General features: G+C 43.5%; 2 protein-coding genes across 3 annotated transcripts in view; one reads left to right on the top strand and one right to left on the bottom strand.

Annotated features, from left to right (window-relative positions):
• LOC110506676 (cGMP-inhibited 3',5'-cyclic phosphodiesterase B) overlaps nucleotides 1-19,554 on the top strand; it is an 81,980-nt gene extending 62,426 nt beyond the window's left edge. The window contains exons 2-16 of one of the 2 annotated variants that reach the window (XM_036963255.1): nucleotides 725-775; nucleotides 3,608-3,856; nucleotides 4,178-4,326; nucleotides 5,447-5,550; nucleotides 5,674-5,887; nucleotides 6,033-6,130; nucleotides 6,348-6,502; nucleotides 8,025-8,153; nucleotides 9,305-9,416; nucleotides 10,262-10,375; nucleotides 12,101-12,300; nucleotides 13,940-14,143; nucleotides 14,814-14,975; nucleotides 16,176-16,416; nucleotides 16,602-19,554. In XM_036963255.1, the coding sequence (XP_036819150.1) occupies nucleotides 725-775; nucleotides 3,608-3,856; nucleotides 4,178-4,326; nucleotides 5,447-5,550; nucleotides 5,674-5,887; nucleotides 6,033-6,130; nucleotides 6,348-6,502; nucleotides 8,025-8,153; nucleotides 9,305-9,416; nucleotides 10,262-10,375; nucleotides 12,101-12,300; nucleotides 13,940-14,143; nucleotides 14,814-14,975; nucleotides 16,176-16,416; nucleotides 16,602-16,810 (2,391 nt within the window). In that variant the 3' untranslated portion in view covers nucleotides 16,811-19,554. Of the gene's footprint in view, nucleotides 1-724; nucleotides 776-3,607; nucleotides 3,857-4,177; nucleotides 4,327-5,446; nucleotides 5,551-5,673; nucleotides 5,888-6,032; nucleotides 6,131-6,344; nucleotides 6,503-8,024; nucleotides 8,154-9,304; nucleotides 9,417-10,261; nucleotides 10,376-12,100; nucleotides 12,301-13,939; nucleotides 14,144-14,813; nucleotides 14,976-16,175; nucleotides 16,417-16,601 lie in introns of both variants that reach the window. The other variant, XM_036963254.1, reaches the window with a different exon arrangement.
• A 684-nt stretch (nucleotides 19,555-20,238) lies between these two features.
• LOC110506679 (vitamin D 25-hydroxylase) overlaps nucleotides 20,239-23,660 on the bottom strand; it is a 32,775-nt gene continuing 29,353 nt past the window's right edge. Inside the window, exon 5 of the mRNA XM_021586470.2 lies at nucleotides 20,239-22,567. Within this exon, the coding sequence (XP_021442145.1) occupies nucleotides 22,386-22,567 (182 nt within the window). The 3' untranslated portion in view covers nucleotides 20,239-22,385. The remainder of the gene's footprint in view (nucleotides 22,568-23,660) is intronic.

Raw genomic sequence — 23,660 nt, 5'->3', positions numbered from 1 at the left:
GGACCTATTGTATTAGAACTGATGCATATTGTATTAGAACTGATGCATGTGTTGAAGTACTTCACCTCTTACTTCACCTCTTATGATAAAACAACAATTGTTGGTTGTGAATAATGAATACCTGCATGTGCATATATATATATATAATATATATAAAATATATATAAAAACTCAGCAAAAAAAGAAACGTCCTCTCACTGTCAACGGCATTTATTCTCAGTGGTCTGAGAATGATCAGCTGTCTGTCCTGTCTCCCTGTAGTGCTGTCTTAGGCGTCTCACAGTATGGACAATGCAATTTATTCCCCTGGCCACATCTGCAGTCCTCATGCCTCCTTTCAGCGTGCCTAAGGCACGTTCACACAGATGAGCAGGGACCCTGGGCATCTTTCTTTTGGTGTTTTTGAGAGTCAGTAGAAAGGCCTAAAAAGTAGAAAGTTTTCAGAACTGACCGTAATTGCCTACCGTCTGTAAGCTGTTAGTGTCTTAGCGACCGTTCCACAGGTGCATGTTCATAAATAGTTTATGGTTAATTGAACAAGCATGGGAAACAGTGTTTAAAATCTTTACAAAGAAGATCTGTGAAGTTATTTGGATTTTTTAAAATTATCTTTGAAAGACTGGGTCCTGAAAAAGGGACGTTTCTTTTTTTGCTGAGTTATGTATCTGTAACACACACGTCCTTGCAAGGCCTCCTGACGGATGTGTGTGTTTCTCTCGTTCAGATGATCCTATGGGACTGGGACCTGAAGCAGTGGTACAAGCCCCAGTATCAGGTTAGTGTGTTTTCTCTCTCTCTCACACACACACACACACACACACACACACAGACAGACAGACAGACAGACAGACAGACAGACAGACAGACAGACAGACAGACAGACAGACAGACAGACAGACAGACAGACAGACAGACAGACAGACAGACAGACAGACAGACAGACAGACAGACAGACAGACAGACAGACAGACAGACAGACAGACAGACAGACAGACAGACAGACAGACAGACAGACAGACAGACAGACAGACAGACAGACAGACAGACAGACAGACAGACAGACAGACAGACAGACAGACAGACAGACAGACAGACAGACAGACAGACAGACAGACAGACAGACAGACAGACAGACAGACAGACAGACAGACAGACAGACAGACAGACAGACAGACAGACAGACAGACAGACAGACAGACAGACAGACAGACAGACAGACAGACAGACAGACAGACAGACAGACAGACAGACAGACAGACAGACAGACAGACAGACAGACAGACAGACAGACAGACAGACAGACAGACAGACAGACAGACTATACTCCTCTGGATACAGTATATCACTGTTAGAGCACATGTGCAGTCTATCATTCACATTAGGGTTGGGGATAATTTCCTATTTTACTTTCAATCCATCCATGGAATGAATTGTAATAACATGAATACAACTATAGATCATCAACCCTCATAGGGTAACAAGTGAATTAGATATCCCAGAGAGGGCATTGAATTGACAAAATGTAAGTAAAAGAGGATACTGACTGAAAATAGTATTAGTGCAGTAACTGTAATTTAGTCATATTTCAAAGAATTGAGGCTGGAATTAATAAGTAGAGAGGTGCATTTTTTTTAACCAACTCCAAACTTTTAGGAAATCAGATTTATCTTGTTACATTTTGGAGAGCCTCCACATAATCTTTCTAATCTAGTATACTGGCCTTGTGTTTCAATTTATTGTCAAATCGCTGACACACGTTTTATGCTAGGTCTACTTTATGCATCGCAGAATGGAAGCATCTGTGTTTTTGTAAGCTTGTGTGTGTGTGTGTAGATGTGTGTGTGTAGATGTGTTTGAACTGTGCATGTAGGCCTGCCCATGTGTGTGTGTGTAGATGTGTGTGTGTGTAGATGTGTGTGTGTGTGTGTGTGTGTAGATGTTTGAGCTGTGCATGTAGGCCTGCCCATGTGTGTGTGTGTGTAGATGTGTGTGTGCGTGTAGATGTGTTTGAACTGTGCATGTAGGCCTGCCCGTGTGTGTAGATGTTTGTGTAGATGTGTTTCAACTGTGCATGTAGGCCTGCCCGTGTGTGTAGGTGTGTGTGTGTGTGTGTGTGTGTGTAGATGTGTTTGAACTGTGCATGTAGGCCTGCCCATGTGTGTGTGTGTGTGTGTGTGTGTGTGTGTAGATGTGTTTGAGCTGTGCATGTAGGCCTGTCCGTGTGTGTAGATGTGTGTGTGTGTAGATGTTTGAACTGTGCATGTAGGCCTGCCCGTGTGTGTATTTTGTGCCTTGTGTGTCTTGTCATCCTGTTGGGCTCCACAGTGTTTTGCAGACACGCTGTACAGGTAGATCAACAGGAAGCTGTGCTCCTCTGACTGACGTCTGCCCCACTCATCACTCACCACTCATTGTGGCCACAGAGCCGGCCTTCAAAAGTAGCCTAGTTCTCCAAACTCTCTAGTATTTTATATGGGGTCTATCAGCACAGCAACAGTCAGTAGGATAGGCAGGGTGAAGAGGGGTAGGGGTGCAGGCAGGATCTCCATCAGCGTCATGACATACACACAGCCTCCTAGCTGTCACTGGGCCAGGGAGGTGCCAGCACTGCACTTTTACTCCACACACAGGCACACACACCAGCACCATGCCCAGCCAGCACCATGCCCTGCCAGCACCACTCCCCTTTATTACTGACATCACTGGTCCAAACAGCCTTTCAATTACCCCGCATCAATGCCATGAGCTCAGCAGCGAGCCTGTCTGCCCTTCACACTACCCTCCACTGCTGTAAGAGGAGTGACAAGTACAGTGAGGCCAGCAGTGTCCTGTTACAGCTATCTGACAGTCTATCTGCGTATGTGTGATACCTGTAGATGTCCTGGGCCCAGATTCACTAAACACTTTTTACGCAAAAACTTAAGAAGCTTCTTAACAAGAAGAAAATAAGTTCATATGTGCAGATCCTCAAAAATGTCTTAATTAAGAATTCATGATTTTCTCATGAACTTCTCAGATGTCTTCTTATGAACTTCTTAACAATCTTCAGATGTTTGTCGTTAGACAGCTAGCTGGCTGGGTTGCCTATCTAGCAATGGCAATCATGTTCGCATATTTCTAATTGGGATTATTGGTCTAAAATATGAACTTGGGCTAAAAACAATTAACACTGAAACTTTCAGATGAAGTTTGTGAGTCAATTGAACATGTTCAATAGCTCCCATTAGCATATTCTTTCACTGCCATGTGTTTAAGATGAGGGTTTAGCTATCTGGGAATTCAAAAAATAAATAACTTTTTATTTTCAAGCATCTCATTTCTTCTTACTTTTTGCTTAAGAAGATACATAAGAAGTAACATAATAACATTTCCAATAATCATTTTGAGGAAAAGCAACTTCGCTTAACTTTCTTCAGAAGTCCATAGTTAAGGAAAAAATGGCAATTAAGAAGGAATTTCTTCTTCAGGAGGTTTTGTGTTTGGTCATTTAAATCCTTTCTGGGTTCATTAGATACTGTAAAGGACACCAGTCTCTCTTCTTTAGTACAGTTTATCTACTGTATGTTTGTGCTCTGCTGAATGAGGCATGTCTCCTCCATGTCCCCAGGGAGCGGTAAGTGGTAACGGAGTGGACCTGTCGGTCATCAACGAGGCCAGGAACATGGTGTCTGACCTGCTGATGGACTCGTCCCTGTCGCCACACACCGTCTCGTCCCTGCGCAGCGTCAGCAGCCTCATGGGGACCTTCTCTGGCTCCTGTCGGCCCAGGGTCAACCCCTTCACCCCCTTCCCAGGTTTCTACCCCTGTACCGAGGTGGAGGACCCTGCAGAGAGGGGCGACAGGAAGCCCATGAAGGTGGGCCCTCCAGCAACCTTCTGAATGTGATACTAGCAGGTCATAACTAACACATAGACAGAAGCCTGCTGAGACTAGCTAGCCAATACATTATCCACTAACACATTATCCACTTATACAGGGTATCTTATCCTCATAATGAATGTTCCTCTTCTATGTGTTCACCAGTGTTACGTAGATTTAGTTTAGTTGTTTTAGTTGTACACCTGCTCTCCTCTATGTAACCTGGTGGTGAGCTGAATATAGATCTGCCTTTGACTGTGTTAAAGCATCATTGACCGTAATGTAATAATGTCTCCCTCCTCCCCTCCACACACCTAGGGTCTTAGCAGCAGGAACAGCCTACCAACCCCCCAACTCCGCCGCGGCTCCACCTCCTCCCCTCTCCCCCCTCTGGAGTCGGCCTCCTCCCGCTGGGAACGCAACAACGGCAAGAGACCGGGACCCCACCCTGACCTCAATATGACCAGGTACGACCACACACACCTTGACCTCAACATTACCACACACACACAGTGACTTCAATATGACCAGGTACGTCCACACACACCTTGACCTCAACATTACCACACACACACCCTGATCACAATATGACCAGGTACGATCACACACAGGTGGGACTTCAGAGTTCAGACACCAGGTTAAAGGTTAAAGACATGCCCCGGTAATTTGGCGACTAATAAGTACTTTTTAAACCTCACGCTTTCGACTGGATGTGTCAATGTGTAGTTCATACATGCATAATCTATGAGCAGAATAACTGTCTTACCTCAATTAGCCATGAAATCCCTAGTTTGAATGCAACTCTTTTCTGGAAGCTTTGCGGTGCCATTTTCTCTACATTACCCCAATGTGGACAAGCCCCCTAGCAATTAGAGTTTTAGCAAATGAGCTTCAGCCCCCCACCATTTGAGTGACAGCTAGCAAGACACACACACACACACAGTAAAGAGAGCAATGACTTGGTGCTCATATCTGCACATTTGCAAGGTAGTATGGCGTTTTCGGGGACCACTTTTGCTCGCGGGCACTACTTTCAGAACTACTAATTAAAACGTATACAAAAGTACTGGAGCACATCTTTCAAGGTCAGGTCATTTTCAACATGGCACACTCCCTGTCTTTACCCTGATATGAACAAGCAGGCCCTCCCTCAGCAACACATTCTTTGTTACCATGTGTCTTTGATTAAACTCCCTGAAGATGTGGTGCCCCTTTATATCCACTGGGGGGCAGTAGTGGTCAATCTTTGTAAGCTGATATGCCTAGCAGATAATGACCATAACATTTCTTCATTCTCTTTGTTCCAACACTGTTTAAATGACTCACTTGACCTTTTAGGGATCTTTGACTTCTTCAAGGATACATTTTCAACGTTGATTTTCATTGTCTTACTTCGAGCACCAAATGAGTCATATAATTAGTGTTACTGTATGCTATGTAACATTTCTCTAAGTTCATCTTTACACATAAGAGCGGGTGTGAAAAAGTTCATCATTATAATGGTGTAGATTGAATATGGAAGCATTTTAACTGATGTTGTCTCATTAGTTCTAGCAGTAAGTACCATGGTGTGTGTGTGTGTTCCAGCACGGGGTCTCTGTCCAATGGGCCAAATGCAAACCTGTTGACCATCCCTAAGCAGAGGTCCTCCTCTGTGACCCTGACCTACCATGCCGGGCCCAGGAGAGCAGGTGAGATCATGAGGATTTACTGTACACACAGGTCTGATACACTGTGTGGAAGTAGAATGTGTTTTTAAGTTGTTTGACTAGCTCTCTCTCTCTCATTTCTTTCCCATCTCTCTCACTCTACAGGTGCGTCCCCCAGTCTGAGTCCTGTCAGCTCCCCCAGCCACAGTCCTCAAGGGGGAGGTCTCTCCTCCCAGGTTACGCGCCCCCCGGTGGAGTTTCCCGACACAGCTGACTTCCTCACCAAGCCCAGCGTCAACCTGCACAAGCCCCTGGGCTACATCCTCAGCTCCGCTGACTTCCAGGGGCCCTATCGCAGCCCCGCTGCCCTGTGCACCAGGTAGGGCAATTTACTACCCCCTTCCCCTACCCCCTCCATTATCTCCTGGTGTTGTAGAGCCAGTTCAGCTGTAGAGTAGAGTTGCATTTCACCATGTGTGTTGATGATAATGGCAGCTGTGTTTGTCCCTCTGCTCACCCTGTAGCTGTGGTCGTCAGATGCTGAAGAACATGCCCAGTATGGAAGCAGGGGAGGGACACCTGCCATTCACTGGTCATGCTGAGGCCCAGCGCAGACGCTCAGGTATGACACCTGCTGGAATGTAGCCTCACTCTGTACAGACATAGGCTGCACAGTGTTTTTGGGCACACACCCATGGCTTACTGTTTCCACTCTCAAATGACTGAAAACCATTTGGACATGATGTACCAGAGTTAATTCATTAGAATAATGCTTCCCACCAAAATGCCAAACTAGTGGTCAACTCACTGTGATGTGCAATGTGTCTCCTCCACAGCAGGTGAGGGGTCAGAGTTCATGGGGGAGGCACTGATCAGGGAGGAGAGTGTGGAGGCCGAGTCAATGGAGGACAGGAGTCCAGACGCAGGGAGCCGGGGCCAGACAGACAAGGAGAAGCAGAGCGCCACCACAGAGCAGCAGACTCAGGAAACAGAGGTACGCAGTGCTACAGTATGCTAAGGGTGCATTCCCACACAAGCTAACGGATGAGTATGAGCTATGTACCATTGTGAGAGTGTTTTGGTAGTGCATTGTTTAGCACAACCTCATGCAACCTGACACGCCTTCCCTCCGCTACTCCAACGCACCTTCCACATTGAAATACATTGTGTTGGCTCTTTCATTTTACTCTGTTGCCCTGTGTGAATGCACCCTACTGCTAGGCTAACATCGCCATGCTGCAGACTTAAGAAACAAAGGTAGGCTATGCTGTTACATAACAGTAGCTTTGAAGGGATATGTCTCGGTCAATGCTAACACCTTACAGCGTTCGTTAGCCTTCCTGTGTGTAGCATTGCTGCCGCTAAACTATCTGTTAGTGGAATTAAATTCCTATATGTTTATTACCCAATTCAATTAATACACTCAGCCCATTTCTAAGGATTTGTAAGATACTTATTTGCATAAAATGGGCGGAGACCAGTCTCAAAATCAAGCACTAGCGTTTATTCTCGAGAGTACTGAACATGATACAATTTACAACAGGTTATAAACTGCACTAGCGTTTGTTCTAGAGAGTACTGAACATGATACAATTTACAACAGGTTATAAACTGAAAATGACATCATTAGGTTTCAAACTGTCATGTCCCTCCTCCACTCCGGTACAATGGCAGTATAGTTCACAAGCCTTCCTACATCGTCTCCCACCGGTTTAGATCATTTACGACCAGGCCAAGGTCTCCCTGTGTAGATAAGCATTCTAGCCAGTCTGACGATAAGTTAATTCGTTTCTACCAAGGACCAGACCGTCTTTGTTCAAATTCTTGATTATAATTACACACGTTATATTCAGTACTAGGATTGACATAAAATTCATACATCTATACAGTAATTTAATAATATTCTGATTAGTCAGTCCTGATTGAAATGTATACATAATTTTGTCATTATTGATAACAATCCCTTAACACTATCCCAACCAGGAGACTCCCTCTGAGTGAGATAACACACTCAGGCCAACACATGTAACAGTGTAGCTAGCTATAGGATGTGTCCTCTAGTTAGTTCTGGGAACACAGTAAAGGATTTCCTCAGACACTCATTGGGTGCATGTCTTTCAGTCTGTATCTAACAGCCGTGTAAAACCAGTGTGATGGGGGGTAGTGTTGATCTGGCTCTGTCCTGGAATGCCCCCTCTGTTTACTTGGGCTGTGCTCTCACTTTCTTTATTGGACAAACCAAGCCTTGTTAAATCAAGCCAGCTGTTAAGACAACTGTGTAGGGTTCATCTGAGGATTCTGTGGGGTAATTCAAAAGTGAATTATTCAAAAGCCACGCATACATAGTCAGTCTGGAGCCTGCTTCCATCCCCTTAACAGAGGAATGAGATTCATAAGATTTACGATGTGGTGTCTTGCGTGCGTTTGTGTCTACCTGCATGCGTGTATGTGTGTGTTTATCTAAACGTGTGTGTGTGTTAAAATGTGTGTGTGCTGTGGTCCTCTCCTGCCTGTAGGGTGAGTTCATACTAGACCCACTGCTGGAGAACCACGATGACCTCATGGAGAAGATCAACAGCTGGAACTTCCAGATCTTTGACCTGATGGACAGAACAGGAGGGAAGACGGGAAGAATACTCAGCTACGTCAGTACAACCACATACCAACCATATAGCAACCATCTATCTGTCATTACGCCATGATCTGTTACATCCGGTATTCCCAAACTGGGGGCAATGCCGTCGGGGGTACGCCAAATAAAAATGTGATTCACATTCTATTTTTTATTTAATTTTTCATTACATTTGGAGAAAGAAAATATTCACATTTTCAAACAGTCCATTTCTATTTTCCAACGGGGCTATACATTTGGGCAAGGGTTTTTTCTTGCCTGAGTAGCCTCGTTTCACTGCCTAAAATAAAAATTAAACCATCTAGTGTTCAGAGAAATAACAGCACAATGTTAAATACAGGTAGCCTAGTCAAATAATTAACATCCAATCACATTAACCGTTACTCTCTCGCTGGAATTCCACTAACGGTCCGTATGTAGCTGCTGCTCATGTTGGCTTTTACGCCATCAGTACAGATACCATGACAGGGAGACATAGTAGAGTGGTAACGCGCGTGCAAGCAGTTGCTCCCGACGCCACTTGGGTACACTGCAGCATCCATTGAGAGGCTCTTGCTGCCAAGGGAATACCTGACAGCTTGAAAGACGAGCCGGGTTGTGACAAACTCACACTCATTCTTATGTTTAATAAATGTATTGTATAGTGTGTGTGAGGCAGGCTTACAATGATGGCAAAACACAACATTTGAGAGTGTGCTGACCCTGGTGCTAGAGGGGGTACACAGATGGAGGTTGAATGTTTGAAGGGGTACGGGACTATAAAAAGTTAATTATCAATTAATATTTGAATAAACAACACCTGGGCTGTATCCCAAATGGAACCTTATTCCCTATATAGTGCACAAATTTAGACCAGGACCCATAGGGCTAAGAGTAGTTTTGTGATGCAGCCATTGAATTTATTTATTTGGAGAAACTCACTTGATTGATTGGTTTAAATATGGAGAACGGTATGATCCCAATTACTGATATTTGACTGAATGATGTCCCGAATGCTCGTGGACGTCTTGGGGATTTCTCTGTGCTGTTTTGAGTACACTGTGTTCTCCCAGTGTCTCACTGTCTGTGTCTGAGGGGAATGACTTGGTTAATGTAAAAAAAAAAAAAAAATCTATTTGTGTTTTAAATTAATCTAGGTGTTTTATTTGTTGTCTTTCTCCCCAGGTGACCTACACTCTGTTCCAGGACACTTGTCTGTTTGAGATGTTTAAGATCCCTGTGAGGGAGTTCATGTCCTATTTCTGTGCTCTGGAGAACGGCTATAGGGATATTCCCTGTGAGTATAGTGCTGCCTATGCTTTCTTCAGTCCAGGCACAAAGCCCATATTAACACTTGGTGTATTGTCTACTCAGATGTAGAAATGATCAGACCTGGGTGTAAAACATGAAGGTATGGGCCTCCTGAGTGGCGCAGCAGTCTGAGGCACTTCATCGCAGTGCTTGAGGCGTCACTACAGACCCGGGTTCGATCCCAGGCTGTGTCACAACTGGCCATGACCGGGAGTCCCATAAGGCGGCGCACAATTGGCCCAGCGTCGTCCGGATTAGGGGAGGGTTTTGCTGGGGGGACTTTACTTGGCTCATCGCGCTCTTGCGACTCCTTGTGGTGGGCCGTGTAACTGCAGGCTGCTTCGGTCTTCAGTTGAATCGTTTCCTCCGACGCATTGGTGCGGCTGGCTTCTGGGTTAAGTGGGAGGGTGTTAAGGAGCGCGGTTTAGCGGGTCATGTTTCTTTGGACGCATGGCTTCACCTCACCCCAGCCCGTTGGGGAGTTGCAGCGATGAGACAAGATCGTCATTGGATATGACAAAATTGGGGGAGAAAAGGGGGGTAAAAAATATGTACAAAAAATAACATGAAGGTATTTGAATGGCGCTTAATTATGCTTTAGACTTTTCCAGGCCGCTAAATTATGCCCACTTCAAGTATTATTTGAAATGATTTACCCAGGTTTAGAAACTAACCATAGGGTTGTCATGAAGTAGAAATCATAGGCCTACAGTTCACCACATACAGCATGACATGCACCATCATATGTAATAGTAGCTTCTACCTCATGTACATGATGTGGTGGAGTATTACTGTGACTGATGTCCTGTGTGAATCTCTGCCTGTACTCAGATCATAACCGGGTCCATGCCACTGACGTTCTCCATGCTGTCTGGTACCTGACTACCCGGCCTGTTCCAGGGTTCCAGCAGATCCACAATGAGCATGTGACAGGAAGTGACACAGGTAGCACTATTTCTGTTCTCTTTATTTCATTTTGCCTCAGTAGGTATAACTCTGGACTTCCCCAAGCCCTCATTTATTACCATAATATACCACAATATGCCGATAATTTATTAGCATAACTGGTGTGCTTGCTGAAGGCAAGACCACTCTAGATTTCATACATACTTCCTATTATTAGTGTGCTTGCTGAAGGCAAGACCATTCTAGAATTCTTACATACTCTTATTTGATATCTTCTGCACGCTCTAGAGCTTAAACGATTGAAGCTTTTTAACACAAAACAACAAAGCGACATTAGTTTAAAATAACTCACCAACAGCAGTGATGGCTAGTGGGAGGGGCTATAGGAGGACACGCTCACTGCAATAGCTGGACTGGAATTAATGGAACGGTATCAAACACATCACACATATGGACACCACATGTTTGTTTCCGTTCCATGAATTTCATTACAGCCATTACAATGAGCCCATCCTCCTATAGCTCCTCCCATCCTCCTATAGCCCCTCCCATCCTCCTATAGCCCCTCCTCCTCTAGGTTGTCTCAAGCTATAGACAACAAACAAACTTTCTCATGTTCAGGCTATCCTATCAATCGATCAATCTTTCCACCCATCTATACTTATTCAACTGAATTAATTGGCATGGGGTTTGAATGAGAACAATAGAAATACAGTGGTAGCAAAATTAAGTTCCCAACGTTAAAACATTCAGGCTATCCTAACACACCTTCATAAACAATAAACTATTTTAATGTATAATACATTGGCATAACACTTAATGGATCCAATTTCAACCATGAGAACACAGTGGTATTCATTTCAAATGCTACTGCTCTTTAGCTATTACAGCTACATACATTAAAACAACTTCAAAACTTTGTAAACTATAACAATTCAAATGATCATAAATTGGCTGTTACTAACCCACCAACAATAATAGTAACTCTCGTTCAAGCTAGAGATACCTAACCAACTTTCACATGTTCAGGGTAGGCTATTCAATCAATCAATCAATCATTCAATTCTCCCATCTAGCTACTTGTTCTACTTTAACCAGTCAGTACCATTAGTATTGTATTCACTATAACTACTCTAACTTATTTCACGACCATAAATACTTTAAGACATGCTAGCAAGCACACATTTTCTTTAGGAAATTGACTTTTCTAGTTCTAGCCTCTTGATGTACCAGTGTAGGCATTCCTGTAGTGTTTGGCCTTTTCTCGGCAGACACCAGATGGTTTAGTTTAAAATGCCAGGATCCCCACTCCCGTCCCTGCTAATTATATTTTATGTACTGCATCTTTGATCCATCGGAAATGATTTAAGGCTCGCTTGCTGACAGATCCTTCAGTAGCTGCCAGAGGAGCAGCTGCCTTTTGATAAAGAGAGGGGGAGGGAAGGGTGGAGAAACAGAGAGGGGGGAGATGGGGTGGTGAGCAAGCCTCTGTCGTGATAGAGATCTGTCTGTGCTGAGCGTGTTTAGGGCTTATTTTGGCCCTTTTCATTTTTCAAATGGAGTGCAGTAGTCTGAGTCACTGGGCCACCAGCTTAACCTGCCTGTAGAAATCCTACTCTACATACTTTGTTCTTAATGTGACACTAGTTCCCTGTTTTCACTTTATAACACAGTCAAGTCTTCTCCAGTAAACTCCAGCTATGATGTAGTTCCAGTGTGAGGTCCCAGTATGTCGTTGCTGAAAGCTGCTACTCTTCTCTCTAGATTCAGACAGTGGGATCTCGCCGGGCCGGGTATCATACGCCTCCTCCAAGAGCTCGTCCATCTCTGACGACAACTACGGCTGCCTGGCGTGGAACATCCCTGCTCTGGAACTCATGGCACTATATGTAGCAGCTGCCATGCATGACTATGACCACCCCGGTCGCACAAACGCCTTCCTCGTAGCCACTAACGCAGCTCAGGTAAGTGTTATTATCCCAAAAGCCACTGCTCTACCATCTCATCTTGCAAACCCACACCTGTTCAACAGTAAAACCTGTATCAGGAAGAGAAAGTTCAACCTGTCCCGTCACTTCAATAAGTGTTCCCATTTGTGTTCCCACACGCTGTTAAGTCCTAGGAAAGGGGAAGTGTTGTGCTTGTGTCACGGACAGCATTAATTTGGTCCCTGTGACTCATAGACGAGATCTTTATTGGCCTTAAAGCTTCTTCATAGACAGGTTCTAATCAGCCTTGGATCTCATGGTAAAAGCAATGAAGTGAGGGACTGGTATAATATTACACTTAGTTCACATGTCAGGGAAAGGTTCCCACAAATCCTGAGAATTCAGCCAATTCCTTGTCTTGCTTCAACATTATGGCGAAGGTTGGCAAAGAAACTATACAACTGTATAAATAATGTTTTGCACTGTCATGACCTAATTATAGCACTGTGCATACTGTCTAGGTTGTGTTTTCCAACCCTGGTCCTCCAGTAACCCCAACAGTGCACATGTTTATTGTAACCCTGGACAAGCACACCTGATTCAACTTGTTAACTAATCATCAAGCCCTCAATGAGTTGAATGAGGTGTTGTTGTCCAGGGTTACAATAGATATGTGGAATGTTGCGGGTACTGGATGACCAGGGTTGGGAAACACTGGGCTATGTGATATGTGAAGCATCCGTTCTGGGTAGGCTATGTGATATGTGAAGCAAGAGTTCCGGGTAGGCTATGTGATATGTGAAGCATCAGTTTCGGGTAGGCTCTGTGATATGTGAAGCATCAGTTCTGGGTAGGCTATGTGATATGTGAAGCATCAGTTCCTGGGTAGGCTATGTGATATGTGAAGCATCAGTTCCGGGTAGGCTATGTGATATGTGAAGCATCAGTTCCTGGGTAGGCTATGTGATATGTGAAGCATCAGTTCTGGGTAGGCTATGTGATATGTGAAGCATCAGTTCTGGGTAGGCTATGTGATATGTGAATCATCAGTTCTGGGTAGGCTATGTGATATGTGAAGCATCAGTTCTGGGTAGGCTCTGTGATATGTAAAGCATCAGTTCTGGGTAGGCTATGTGATATGTGAAGCATCAGTTCTGGGTAGGCTATGTGATATGTGAAGCATCAGTTCTGGGTAGGCTCTGTGATATGTGAAGCATCAGTTCAGGGTAGGCTATGTGATATGTGAAGCATCAGTTCCGGGTAGGCTATGTGATATGTGAAGCATCAGTTCCAGGTAGTAGGGTATGTGATACTGTATAACAGGATGGCATGGCATTGCATTACATTGCTAACCTGGCATGTGGGCCATGCCTTCCTCGTAGCCATTAACGCAGCTCAACCCTGGCATATTGATTAACAGTATGTTGGCAGTCAGTCAATCACCCACCTGTCCACCATGTCTAGACCGGCTGCATTATTTAGTCTGAAGCACACTGACCCCAATTCCTTGCCCCTGCTCACCCCTCCCATTCCCTTCTTCAACCTCCTCTTTCATATTTTACCCTCTCCTTTCTTCTTCTTGTCCTCTGACCCACCCGCATCCCTCTCCACTCAACCTACCCTTCCTCCTACTCACTCTCTTCTTCCCTCAACTTCTCCTCCCTCTGTTCCCCAGGCGGTGTTGTATAATGACCGTTCGGTCCTGGAGAACCACCACGCTGCTTCAGCCTGGAGCCTCTACCTGTCCCAGCCAGAGTTCAACTTCCTGGCCAACTTGGACCATGTGGAGTTCAAACGCTTTCGTTTCCTGGTCATCGAGGCCATCCTCGCCACAGACCTGAAGAAGCACTTTGACTTCCTCGCTGAGTTCAATTCAAAGGTTTGAGATGATGATGACGAACCTCACATTTTCAGAAAATCTGTTTCATTTCTGTTGATACTTTGTATTTCCTGTCATTTCTATACTGGCAAAGGCAATACGCCTTCTTTTTTTAATTTTTAATTTATACATTATTTTACCAGGTAAGTTGACTGAGAACACATTCTCATTTGCAGCATTGACCTGGGGAACAGTTACAGGGGAGAGGAGGGGGATTGAATGAGCCAATTGGAAACTGGGGATTATTATGTGACCGTGATGGTTTGAGCGCCAGATTGGGAATTTAGCCAGGACACCAGGGTTAACACCCCTACTCTTACGATAAGTGCCATGGGATCTTTAATGACCTCAGAGAGTCAGGACACCCGTTTAACGTCCCATCCGAAAGATGGCACCCTACACAGGGCAGTGTCCTGGGGTATTGGGATATTTTTTTAGACCAGAGGAAAGAGTGCCTCCTACTGGCCCTCCAACACCACTTCCAGCAGCATCTGGTCTCCCATCCAGGACCAACCCTGCTTAGCTTCAGAAGCAAGCCAGCAGTGGTATGCAGGATAGTATGCTGCTGGCTAATAGAGTTGATACTTAAAGGAACATGCTGGATCTCTGTTAGAAATGAGGAGCCTGGCAGTTATAATCACTGTGTGAATGTTTGTGTTGCTATAAATAGGTGAATGATGTGAACAGTCCAGGAATCGACTGGACTAATGAGAATGACCGGCTGCTGGTGTGCCAAGTCTGCATTAAGCTGGCAGACATCAACGGGCCGGCCAAAGGACGCGATCTGCACCTCAAGTGGACAGAAGGCATTGTCAATGAGTTTTATGAGCAGGTATGGAACCCCTCCACTCAGCATGGCCCACATGTCAGGTTTGCAATGTAATGCAATGCCATGCCTTCCTGTTATACAGTATCTCATACCCTACTACCCGGAACTGATGCTTCACATATCACATAGCCTACCCGGAACTGATGCTTCACATATCACATAGCCTACCCAGAACTGATGATTCACATATCACATAGCCTACCCAGAACTGATGCTTCACATATCACATAGCCTACCCGGAACTGATGCTTCACATATCACATAGCCTACCCAGAACTGATGATTCACATATCACATAGCCTACCCGGAACTGATGCTTCACATATCACATAGCCTACCCTGAACTGATGCTTTACATATCACATAGCCTACCCGGAACTGATGCTTTACATATCACAGAGCCTACCCGGAACTGATGCTTCACATATCACATAGCCTACCCGGAACTGATGCTTTACATATCACATAGCCTACCCAGAACTGATGCTTCACATATCACATAGCCTACCCAGAACTGATGCTTCACATATCACATAGCCTACCCAGAACTGATGCTTCACATATCACATAGCCTACCCAGAACTGATGCTTCACATATCACATAGCCTACCCAGAACTGATGCTTCACATATCACATAGCCTACCCAGAACTGATGCTTCACATATCACATAGCCTACCCAGAACTGATGCTTCACATATCACATAGCCTACCCAGAACTGGTGCATCACATATCCTACCCGGAACTCTTGCTTCACATATCACATAGCCTACCCGGAACTGATGCTTCACATATCACATAGCCTACCCAGAACTGATGCTTCACATATCACATAGCCCAGTGTTTTCCAACGCTGGTCATCCAGTACCCCCAACATTACACATTTTTATTGTAACCCTAGACAACCACACCTCATTCAACTCATTGAGGGCTTGATGATTAGTTAACAAGTTGAATCAGGTGTGCTTGTCCAGGGTTACAATAAACATGTGTACTGTTGGGGGTACTGGAGGACCAGGGTTGGAAAACGCTGACATAGCCTACCCAGAACTGTTGCTTCCTTTTCTGCTGTCTGTTACTGCTAGAATCAACACAATGTCACATTTATCCATTTAGGAAGTTAAGTTAAATTAGATGAATGAATAAAACAATCTTAATTGACAAATTAGTTAAATTGTTTGTCTGCCTGTCTATCATCTACAGGGGGATGAGGAGGCCACTTTGGGATTACCCATCAGCCCCTTCATGGACCGCTCCTCTCCCCAGCTGGCCAAGCTGCAGGAGTCCTTCATCACACACATTGTGGGGCCGCTCTGCAACTCGTACGACGCCGCTGGCCTGCTCCCTGGCTACTGGATCGACGAGGAGCGCTCTGATGATGAGGAAGAGCAGGTGGAGGACACAGAGACTGACGAAGACGAGCTGGAGGAGGAGCTCGAACCAAGTAAGACGTCATTTTCTATCCTTCTCTCATTCTGAATTAATATATGATCATGAGTTGACACATTTATAATTTTAACATTGAGCATTTAACATTTCTATCAAGAGCAGGATGTTTTTTGGATCATTGCTATTGCAACTAAAAAGCTTTGGGATGTTAAATCCTTTTTTGTGTGTGGTCCCATGCAGAAAGGAGAAACGGCCGGCGTCGGCTGTTCTGCAACATCATGCAGCACCTGACAGAGAACCACAAGGTGTGGAAGAAGACCATCGAGGAGGAGGAGAAGAGCAAGGAGAAGCAGCAGGCCGACAGCCTGCCTCTCAGCCTGTCCCCTTCGCCCTCCGACGACCAGATCCAGGTCATTCAGGAGGAGGAGGAAGGAGAGGAGCGCCAGTAGCAGGAGGAAGATGAAGAAGAGGAAGAGGGACAGATCCAGGTCATTCAGGAGGAGGAGGAAGGAGAGGAGTGCCAGTAGCATGAGGAAGATGAAGAAGAGGACGAGGAGGGACAGATCCAGGTCATTCAGGAGGAGCGCCAGTAGCATGAGGAAGATGAAGAAGAGGAAGAGGGGGGACAGAGCCAGGATGCTCGGAAAGGGCGGAACAGTGAAAGAGAAAGTCCTTCAACTCCTCCCTCTTACACACACACACACAAACATTTATACACACACACACACAACACATACATACACACACATATTATAGATATATACACAAACATACACACACAGGATGACCCTGCTGGATCTCCACACGTTGAAATTGTCACTGTGCCGACACGCTAATGCAGTCATGTTGTTTTGAAAAAAGGCCTTACTACTGTGAGGGGATTCTTGCTGCAATGGTGGGAACCCCACTCCTATGCACTTTCACCCCATGGAGAGTAGACCAAGAACAAACACCAGAGCTGAGGACACTGGTGTGGAGAGGAAGAGAGGAAAAGGGTCTGGATGTGCCCTCCATGGTGATCTGGCTGTAATGCTGCCTTGAACGCAGAGCGCTTAACTCTCCCTTAGGTACTAAAACAAATCCTATGATTTCAAATAAAGGAAAATAAAAAACACCTTGACGTGGTTGACATCCGTTACCAAAGCGAACAGTTCAAACGTGGAAAGACAAGAGACTGAGACTGTTTCAGGCTCAATGTCAGGAATATTCTAGATCTATATATCAAATGTGCCTGTCTGAACCTTTACTGAGTCCCCTGGTCCAGACCCTAGGTTGGTCTGTGCAGTCCTCTCCCCTTGCTGGCGACACACTGTATCACTGACTCAGTCACAGAGACGTTGTGGAAATGAGCATTATACCTGCATCGTTTTTGATGCCTTTTATTCATGTGTACCACCTGCCTTTTATGTTTCCTTCTTTTTTTGTTGGTTTAATTAAGTTGGTGTGAGCGTGTGTATGTGTGTGTTTTCTTCAGGAACGCTTGGTCGCCAGTCATTGAAATGTTATCAGAGATGAGATGTTCTCTGTTGTTCCAATGAAGGGATGTTTTTTTTATTTTGATTTATATCTATTTTTTCACGGTTACTCAGGATTCTCGTGAAGTTGAATAATTATTTTGCAAGAATTTAAGTAATTGACTTTAAAACAAAAATAATTAAATCTCGGTGATTGAAATAGTTTTTAAGCTTTGTAAGAACAACTTGAAAAACAAACACATTCAAGCAATTGAACTGCTCCTCTGTGATAGAGCAAAGTATGTCCTGTGTTTCTGTCAAACTCCGCTGCCCCGCAGGCAGTGCCGTTGGCTTGATCTTCTAAAGACCTCACTGTAGAATTGGGATTCTTGATTATAAGTTGACTGTAAAAGACCTGTTTGCAGCAAGGCAACATTTTGTACAGTAAAATCCCATGATTATTCATGTACCAGTATAGGTAAAAGTGTTTTTGAGTGCATTGCTGTTGGCATTGTTTTTACACATACTTTGTCTAGCTAACCTCTTCATTTCATTTGTCATTCTACAGACACTGATGTTTTGACAAAAACTATATATCTTTGCCAAACCCACAACCAGGCCAGTGCGTAAAGGGGGTTAAGTAATCCAGGGTTTCACCTTCACTTTGGTTTTGTTTTTTATAGTGTCTTATTCTCTGTACCATAAGACAGTTTAATACTAATAGTTCTATATTTCTGTCTGCAAAAACTCTAGGCATTCCACTAGAAAGAGTTTAATGAAAGAGATGGCAGACCTGCAAGCCGAACTCACTTATCACCCTATCAAGTCATTTTCTCTGGAGAAGGAAGTTCTCAAGTAGGCAGTGTAATTCAAGCTAGTATATTTAAAGACAAAAAATATATATATAAATGTGCACATTTTACTACCAAACAAGTGTTTAGCCTCTGCACAAAAAATAATATCTGCATATAAATATGGTGTATAAATATATATTATATTTTTTAATTAATCAACAGAATGCAACTGTTTTCTACACACAGCTGACATATATTGTACAGTGAGACCCTGTAATTCTCATCCTGTTTCCAGAGTTTTTATCTGATACTACAGATGTTGAACTGTGGGGTTTGGTGTTTTTCTTTTGGGTTCAGCGTCTCCCTGCTCTCCCTTATCACAACCACTTTCTCTCTCTTGGTAATCTCTATTGTCTACTCAGTCCACCCATCCACCCAACCAGTGCCAAACTGTCCCTGCTCACTGCCCACTGCCCAGCCTCTGGGCTCTCATACACTGGGCTTGTTATGGTTGGCCCCAGAGGTCTCTCTGAGCTCCATGTCCCACAGCAGGCTCAAAGTGATGCTGGTGAAGCCCAGCCCAGGTGTTGTGGAGGAGAGCTCACGACTCCTAACCGTGGCCCTTCAGTCCGTTCGGGTTGAGCGACACTGTGTCTCTTACTTAAGTTCTGATGGCGAATTGTGATGCCTCTACAACCTCCAGCCACCTCCCCCCACATTGTATGGCTCATTATGTTGTAAAAGTTTGTTTGTTGGCTTGTCACTGTGCAGTCTCACGAACCACAGTGTCCTCTAATGTTCTTGTCATAAAAGTGTCTATGAATGGCTGTTACCCTTATGTAGCATTGAGATATTGTATGTCTGTTGTAACTGTTCAACCATATCAAAATTGTGGGGGAAATGATTTTTGTTATTTATAGCTGTCATAAAACACCATCCCTAAAATAACTTATCTCAAATGATTTTATTGATACATACACACACCTACTCAATTGTAACTGTTTGTGTGTGAGTGTGTGCTGAGTGTGGCATAAAAATCCCCTTGAATGTAACTGTACTAAAACTTTGCCCTAAGTGTTTAGATTGTCCTGCAGACAACCACAGTTGGAACAGTGATGTTTGCTGAAATGACTGTAATGTCACAGTTTCCAATGCACACAGACGAGGCTCTCATCCAGGTGAATTGGCAGTGTCTCTCTTCCTCGGCATAACTTTCTGAGAAGTGCAGTTACTAGTTAATAGAGGTATGCTGGGTGGAGGCATCAAATCAATATGAAATATTACCCAGTAAGTCTGATGTATGCACAGCATTGCATTGGAGTCTTTTTCCAGCCCTTTGGTCTGTTGAGTAAAGAGTAGAAGTGAGAGGTCACTTAAGGAAATGGGTGACGCCGCCCCAGGCTCAGCTCCAACCACATGAAGATTATTTATAATGGCTGTGTCTGTGTATCCCTAGACGACCCAGTCTGGACACATTCTGCCGGCTCACTGCAAAAGTCCATGTCTGACTAGTGCTGTACTGTAGTTTAGATGGGAAGATTTTTTGGAGAGAAAACATAGACCTGTAACCTATTGAGAGAAATACTGTCAGCACGGTGAAGAAAAAGAGCAAGCAGCATAAAACATATGTAACTTGAATTTCTCTTAGTAAAGGCACACCATAAAACATATGTAACTTGAATTTCTCTTAGTAAAGGCACACCATAAAACATATGTAACTTGAATTTCTCTTAGTAAAGGCACACCATAAAACATATGTAACTTGAATTTCTCTTAGTAAAGGCACACCATAAAACATATGTAACTTGAATTTCTCTTAGTAAAGGCACACCATAAAACATATGTAACTTGAATTTCTCTTAGTAAAGGCACACCATAAAACATATGTAACTTGAATTTCTCTTAGTAAAGGCACACCATAAAACATATGTAACTTGAATTTCTCTTAGTAAAGGCACACCATAAAACATATGTAACTTGAATTTCTCTTAGTAAAGGCACACCATAAAACATATGTAACTTGAATTTCTCTTAGTAAAGGCACACCATAAAACATATGTAACTTGAATTTCTCTTAGTAAAGGCACACCATAAAACATATGTAACTTGAATTTCTCTTAGTAAAGGCACACCATAAAACATATGTAACTTGAATTTCTCTTAGTAAAGGCACACCATAAAACATATGTAACTTGAATTTCTCTTAGTAAAGGCACACCATAAAACATATGTAACTTGAATTTCTCTTAGTAAAGGCACACCATAAAACATATGTAACTTGAATTTCTCTTAGTAAAGGCACACCATAAAACATATGTAACTTGAATTTCTCTTAGTAAAGGCACACCATAAAACATATGTAACTTGAATTTCTCTTAGTAAAAGCACACCATAAAACATATGTAACTTGAATTTCTCTTAGTAAAGGCACACCATAAAACATATGTAACTTGAATTTCTCTTAGTAAAGGCACACCATAAAACATATGTAACTTGAATTTCTCTTAGTAAAGGCACACCATAAAACATATGTAACTTGAATTTCTCTTAGTAAAGGCACACCATAAAACATATGTAACTTGAATTTCTCTTAGTAAAGGCACACCATAAAACATATGTAACTTGAATTTCTCTTAGTAAAGGCACACCATAAAACATATGTAACTTGAATTTCTCTTAGTAAAGGCACACCATAAAACATATGTAACTTGAATTTCTCTTAGTAAAGGCACACCATAAAACATATGTAACTTGAATTTCTCTTAGTAAAGGCACACCATAAAACATATGTAACTTGAATTTCTCTTAGTAAAGGCACACCATAAAACATATGTAACTTGAATTTCTCTTAGTAAAGGCACACCATAAAACATATGTAACTTGAGTTTCTCTTAGTAAAGGCACACCATAAAACATATGTAACTTGAATTTCTCTTAGTAAAGGCACACCATAAAACATATGTAACTTGAATTTCTCTTAGTAAAGGCACACCATAAAACATATGTAACTTGAATTTCTCTTAGTAAAGGCACACCATAAACATTGTAAAAAAGGTCAAATGGCATTGTTCTTATTACAAAGTATGACCATAATAGACAAAAGTAAAAATTTAGAGATCGGGTTCATTGTTAGTTCAGACTGATTGACGTGGCGCTGATCCAGACTAAACACCATGTCCAGAGCCTTCTAGGAAAGGCTGGCTGCTAGTCCACTTATTTTCACTGTGCTGTAGAAACAGCTGAAACTACCCACTGGGAACATCAATTCAACGTGACATGGAAACAACAATGATTCAACCAGTGTGTGCCCAGTGGGTAATGTTCCCATTTCTCATCTAGGCAGGCTGTGAGAGAGAAGACAGGGCTGTGAACCATCATAGAGGTCCATCCTGTCAATCATTGATGTAATCCCGCAGGGAAGATGAGACATTTGATTATAAGGACAGATAAAAAGTCAATTCTAATTCAAGATTAATTCATAGTATATGTCTGCATGTATTGTTTAAATATTCACACTTCTTATCTTCTCTATTAAACTTACTGAGAAGTTCCACCTGATATTTCAGGATCTTGCCAGTAACATTTCTGGTGATCCTGTGACTTTGCAAATGGTGCTGTGTAAACATGCAATTGCTCAGAAACAACCATCGGCTGATGTTTAGAATTCTATCAGTTCTGTGTAAAACAAGGTAGGAGTCCAAGCTCTAGACCCCTGTTCTGTTCTGACTAAACCCCCAACCCCCCCACCCCTTCGGGCTGTGCCTTCTGAGAATCTGTCACTGCTGCCTGCGGACGGCGCAGATGGAGTAAGGCAGCGGCTGCAGTGTCATGCCCAGTTTGGGGGTGAGGCTTGGCACTGTGCCGGGGGGGAACTGCAGGTGGAAGCGCTGCAGCATGGTGGTGAAGAACAGGAACATCTCCATCCTGGCCAGATGCTCGCCCAAACAGTGACGCTTCCCTGAGGACAAACCACACAACATGGATTGAGTTTTGTGAAGATCATGTCATACTTTGTATCATCTACTCTACTCAGAGGAGGCTGGTGAAGGGAGGACTGCTTGTCGTAATGGCTGACATGAAATCCATTCCAGCCATTACAATGAGCCGTACCAGCTACTACTGACTACTGTTTTCCAGTGAACATTCAACCAATACAACATATATATTGTACTCAATGTATCTGTTAAGTGATAGTAAAGGTCATTTACTATCACGGTTATCAGCTGTTTAGTGTTTACCTTTTTAGCATATAGGTTCATCCAATGATATGGCTGGGAAAAGGTTTACCCTTGCATACACAACGCAACTTGAGCAATAGAGGGAACCACATGTATGGGTGGTATGACTGAGATAATTTGTATTGTTTGAACTGACATGGTGGTGTTTTTCTGTCTTCACAGTACTTTCCTTTATTAATGGCAGCATTGTAGTCTGCAATAGCCCCAGGGACAGGCTTGCTCACCAGTCTATTAATTAAGTGCTCAAATAGATTACTGGGCCTTCATACCAGAGAGGCTCTAGCTTTTATTACATTTGACTCATTGTAGGTAAAATGAAATAAGATCATAGCTGGGGTATACGGTTAAAGACATGCTCCGGTACTTTGGCGAAGAATAAAGTATTTTTCAATGTGTAGTTCATACATGCATAATCTATGAGCATAATTACTGTCTTACCTCAATTAGACATGAAATCCCTAGTTTGAAAGCGACTGTTTTATTGAAGCTGTGCTGTGTTATTTTCCCTACATGTGGGCCAGCACCCGAGCAATTTGAGTTCTAGCCAATGAGCTTCGGCATCTCACATTTGAGTGACAGGTAGCAAGAGGCCTGACGAGCATTATCCAATGAGGTTGCAGGGCGGGCCCAGCTCAGTGGACACAGCACAGAGAGAGCGAGAGAGAGAGCAATGACGTGCTGCACATATGTGGCGTAGTATGCAATATTCAGGGACCACTTTTGGCTCATGAGTCCTACTTTTTTTTGCCTCAAAAGTATACAAACATACAGAAGAATCTCTAATATATTGGAATTTCATGCCCGTGATGACTA

This window comes from Oncorhynchus mykiss, chromosome 26 (assembly GCF_013265735.2).
Source record: "Oncorhynchus mykiss isolate Arlee chromosome 26, USDA_OmykA_1.1, whole genome shotgun sequence".
NCBI lineage: Eukaryota > Metazoa > Chordata > Actinopteri > Salmoniformes > Salmonidae > Oncorhynchus > Oncorhynchus mykiss.
This window is presented reverse-complemented; position numbering and strand designations above follow the sequence as displayed.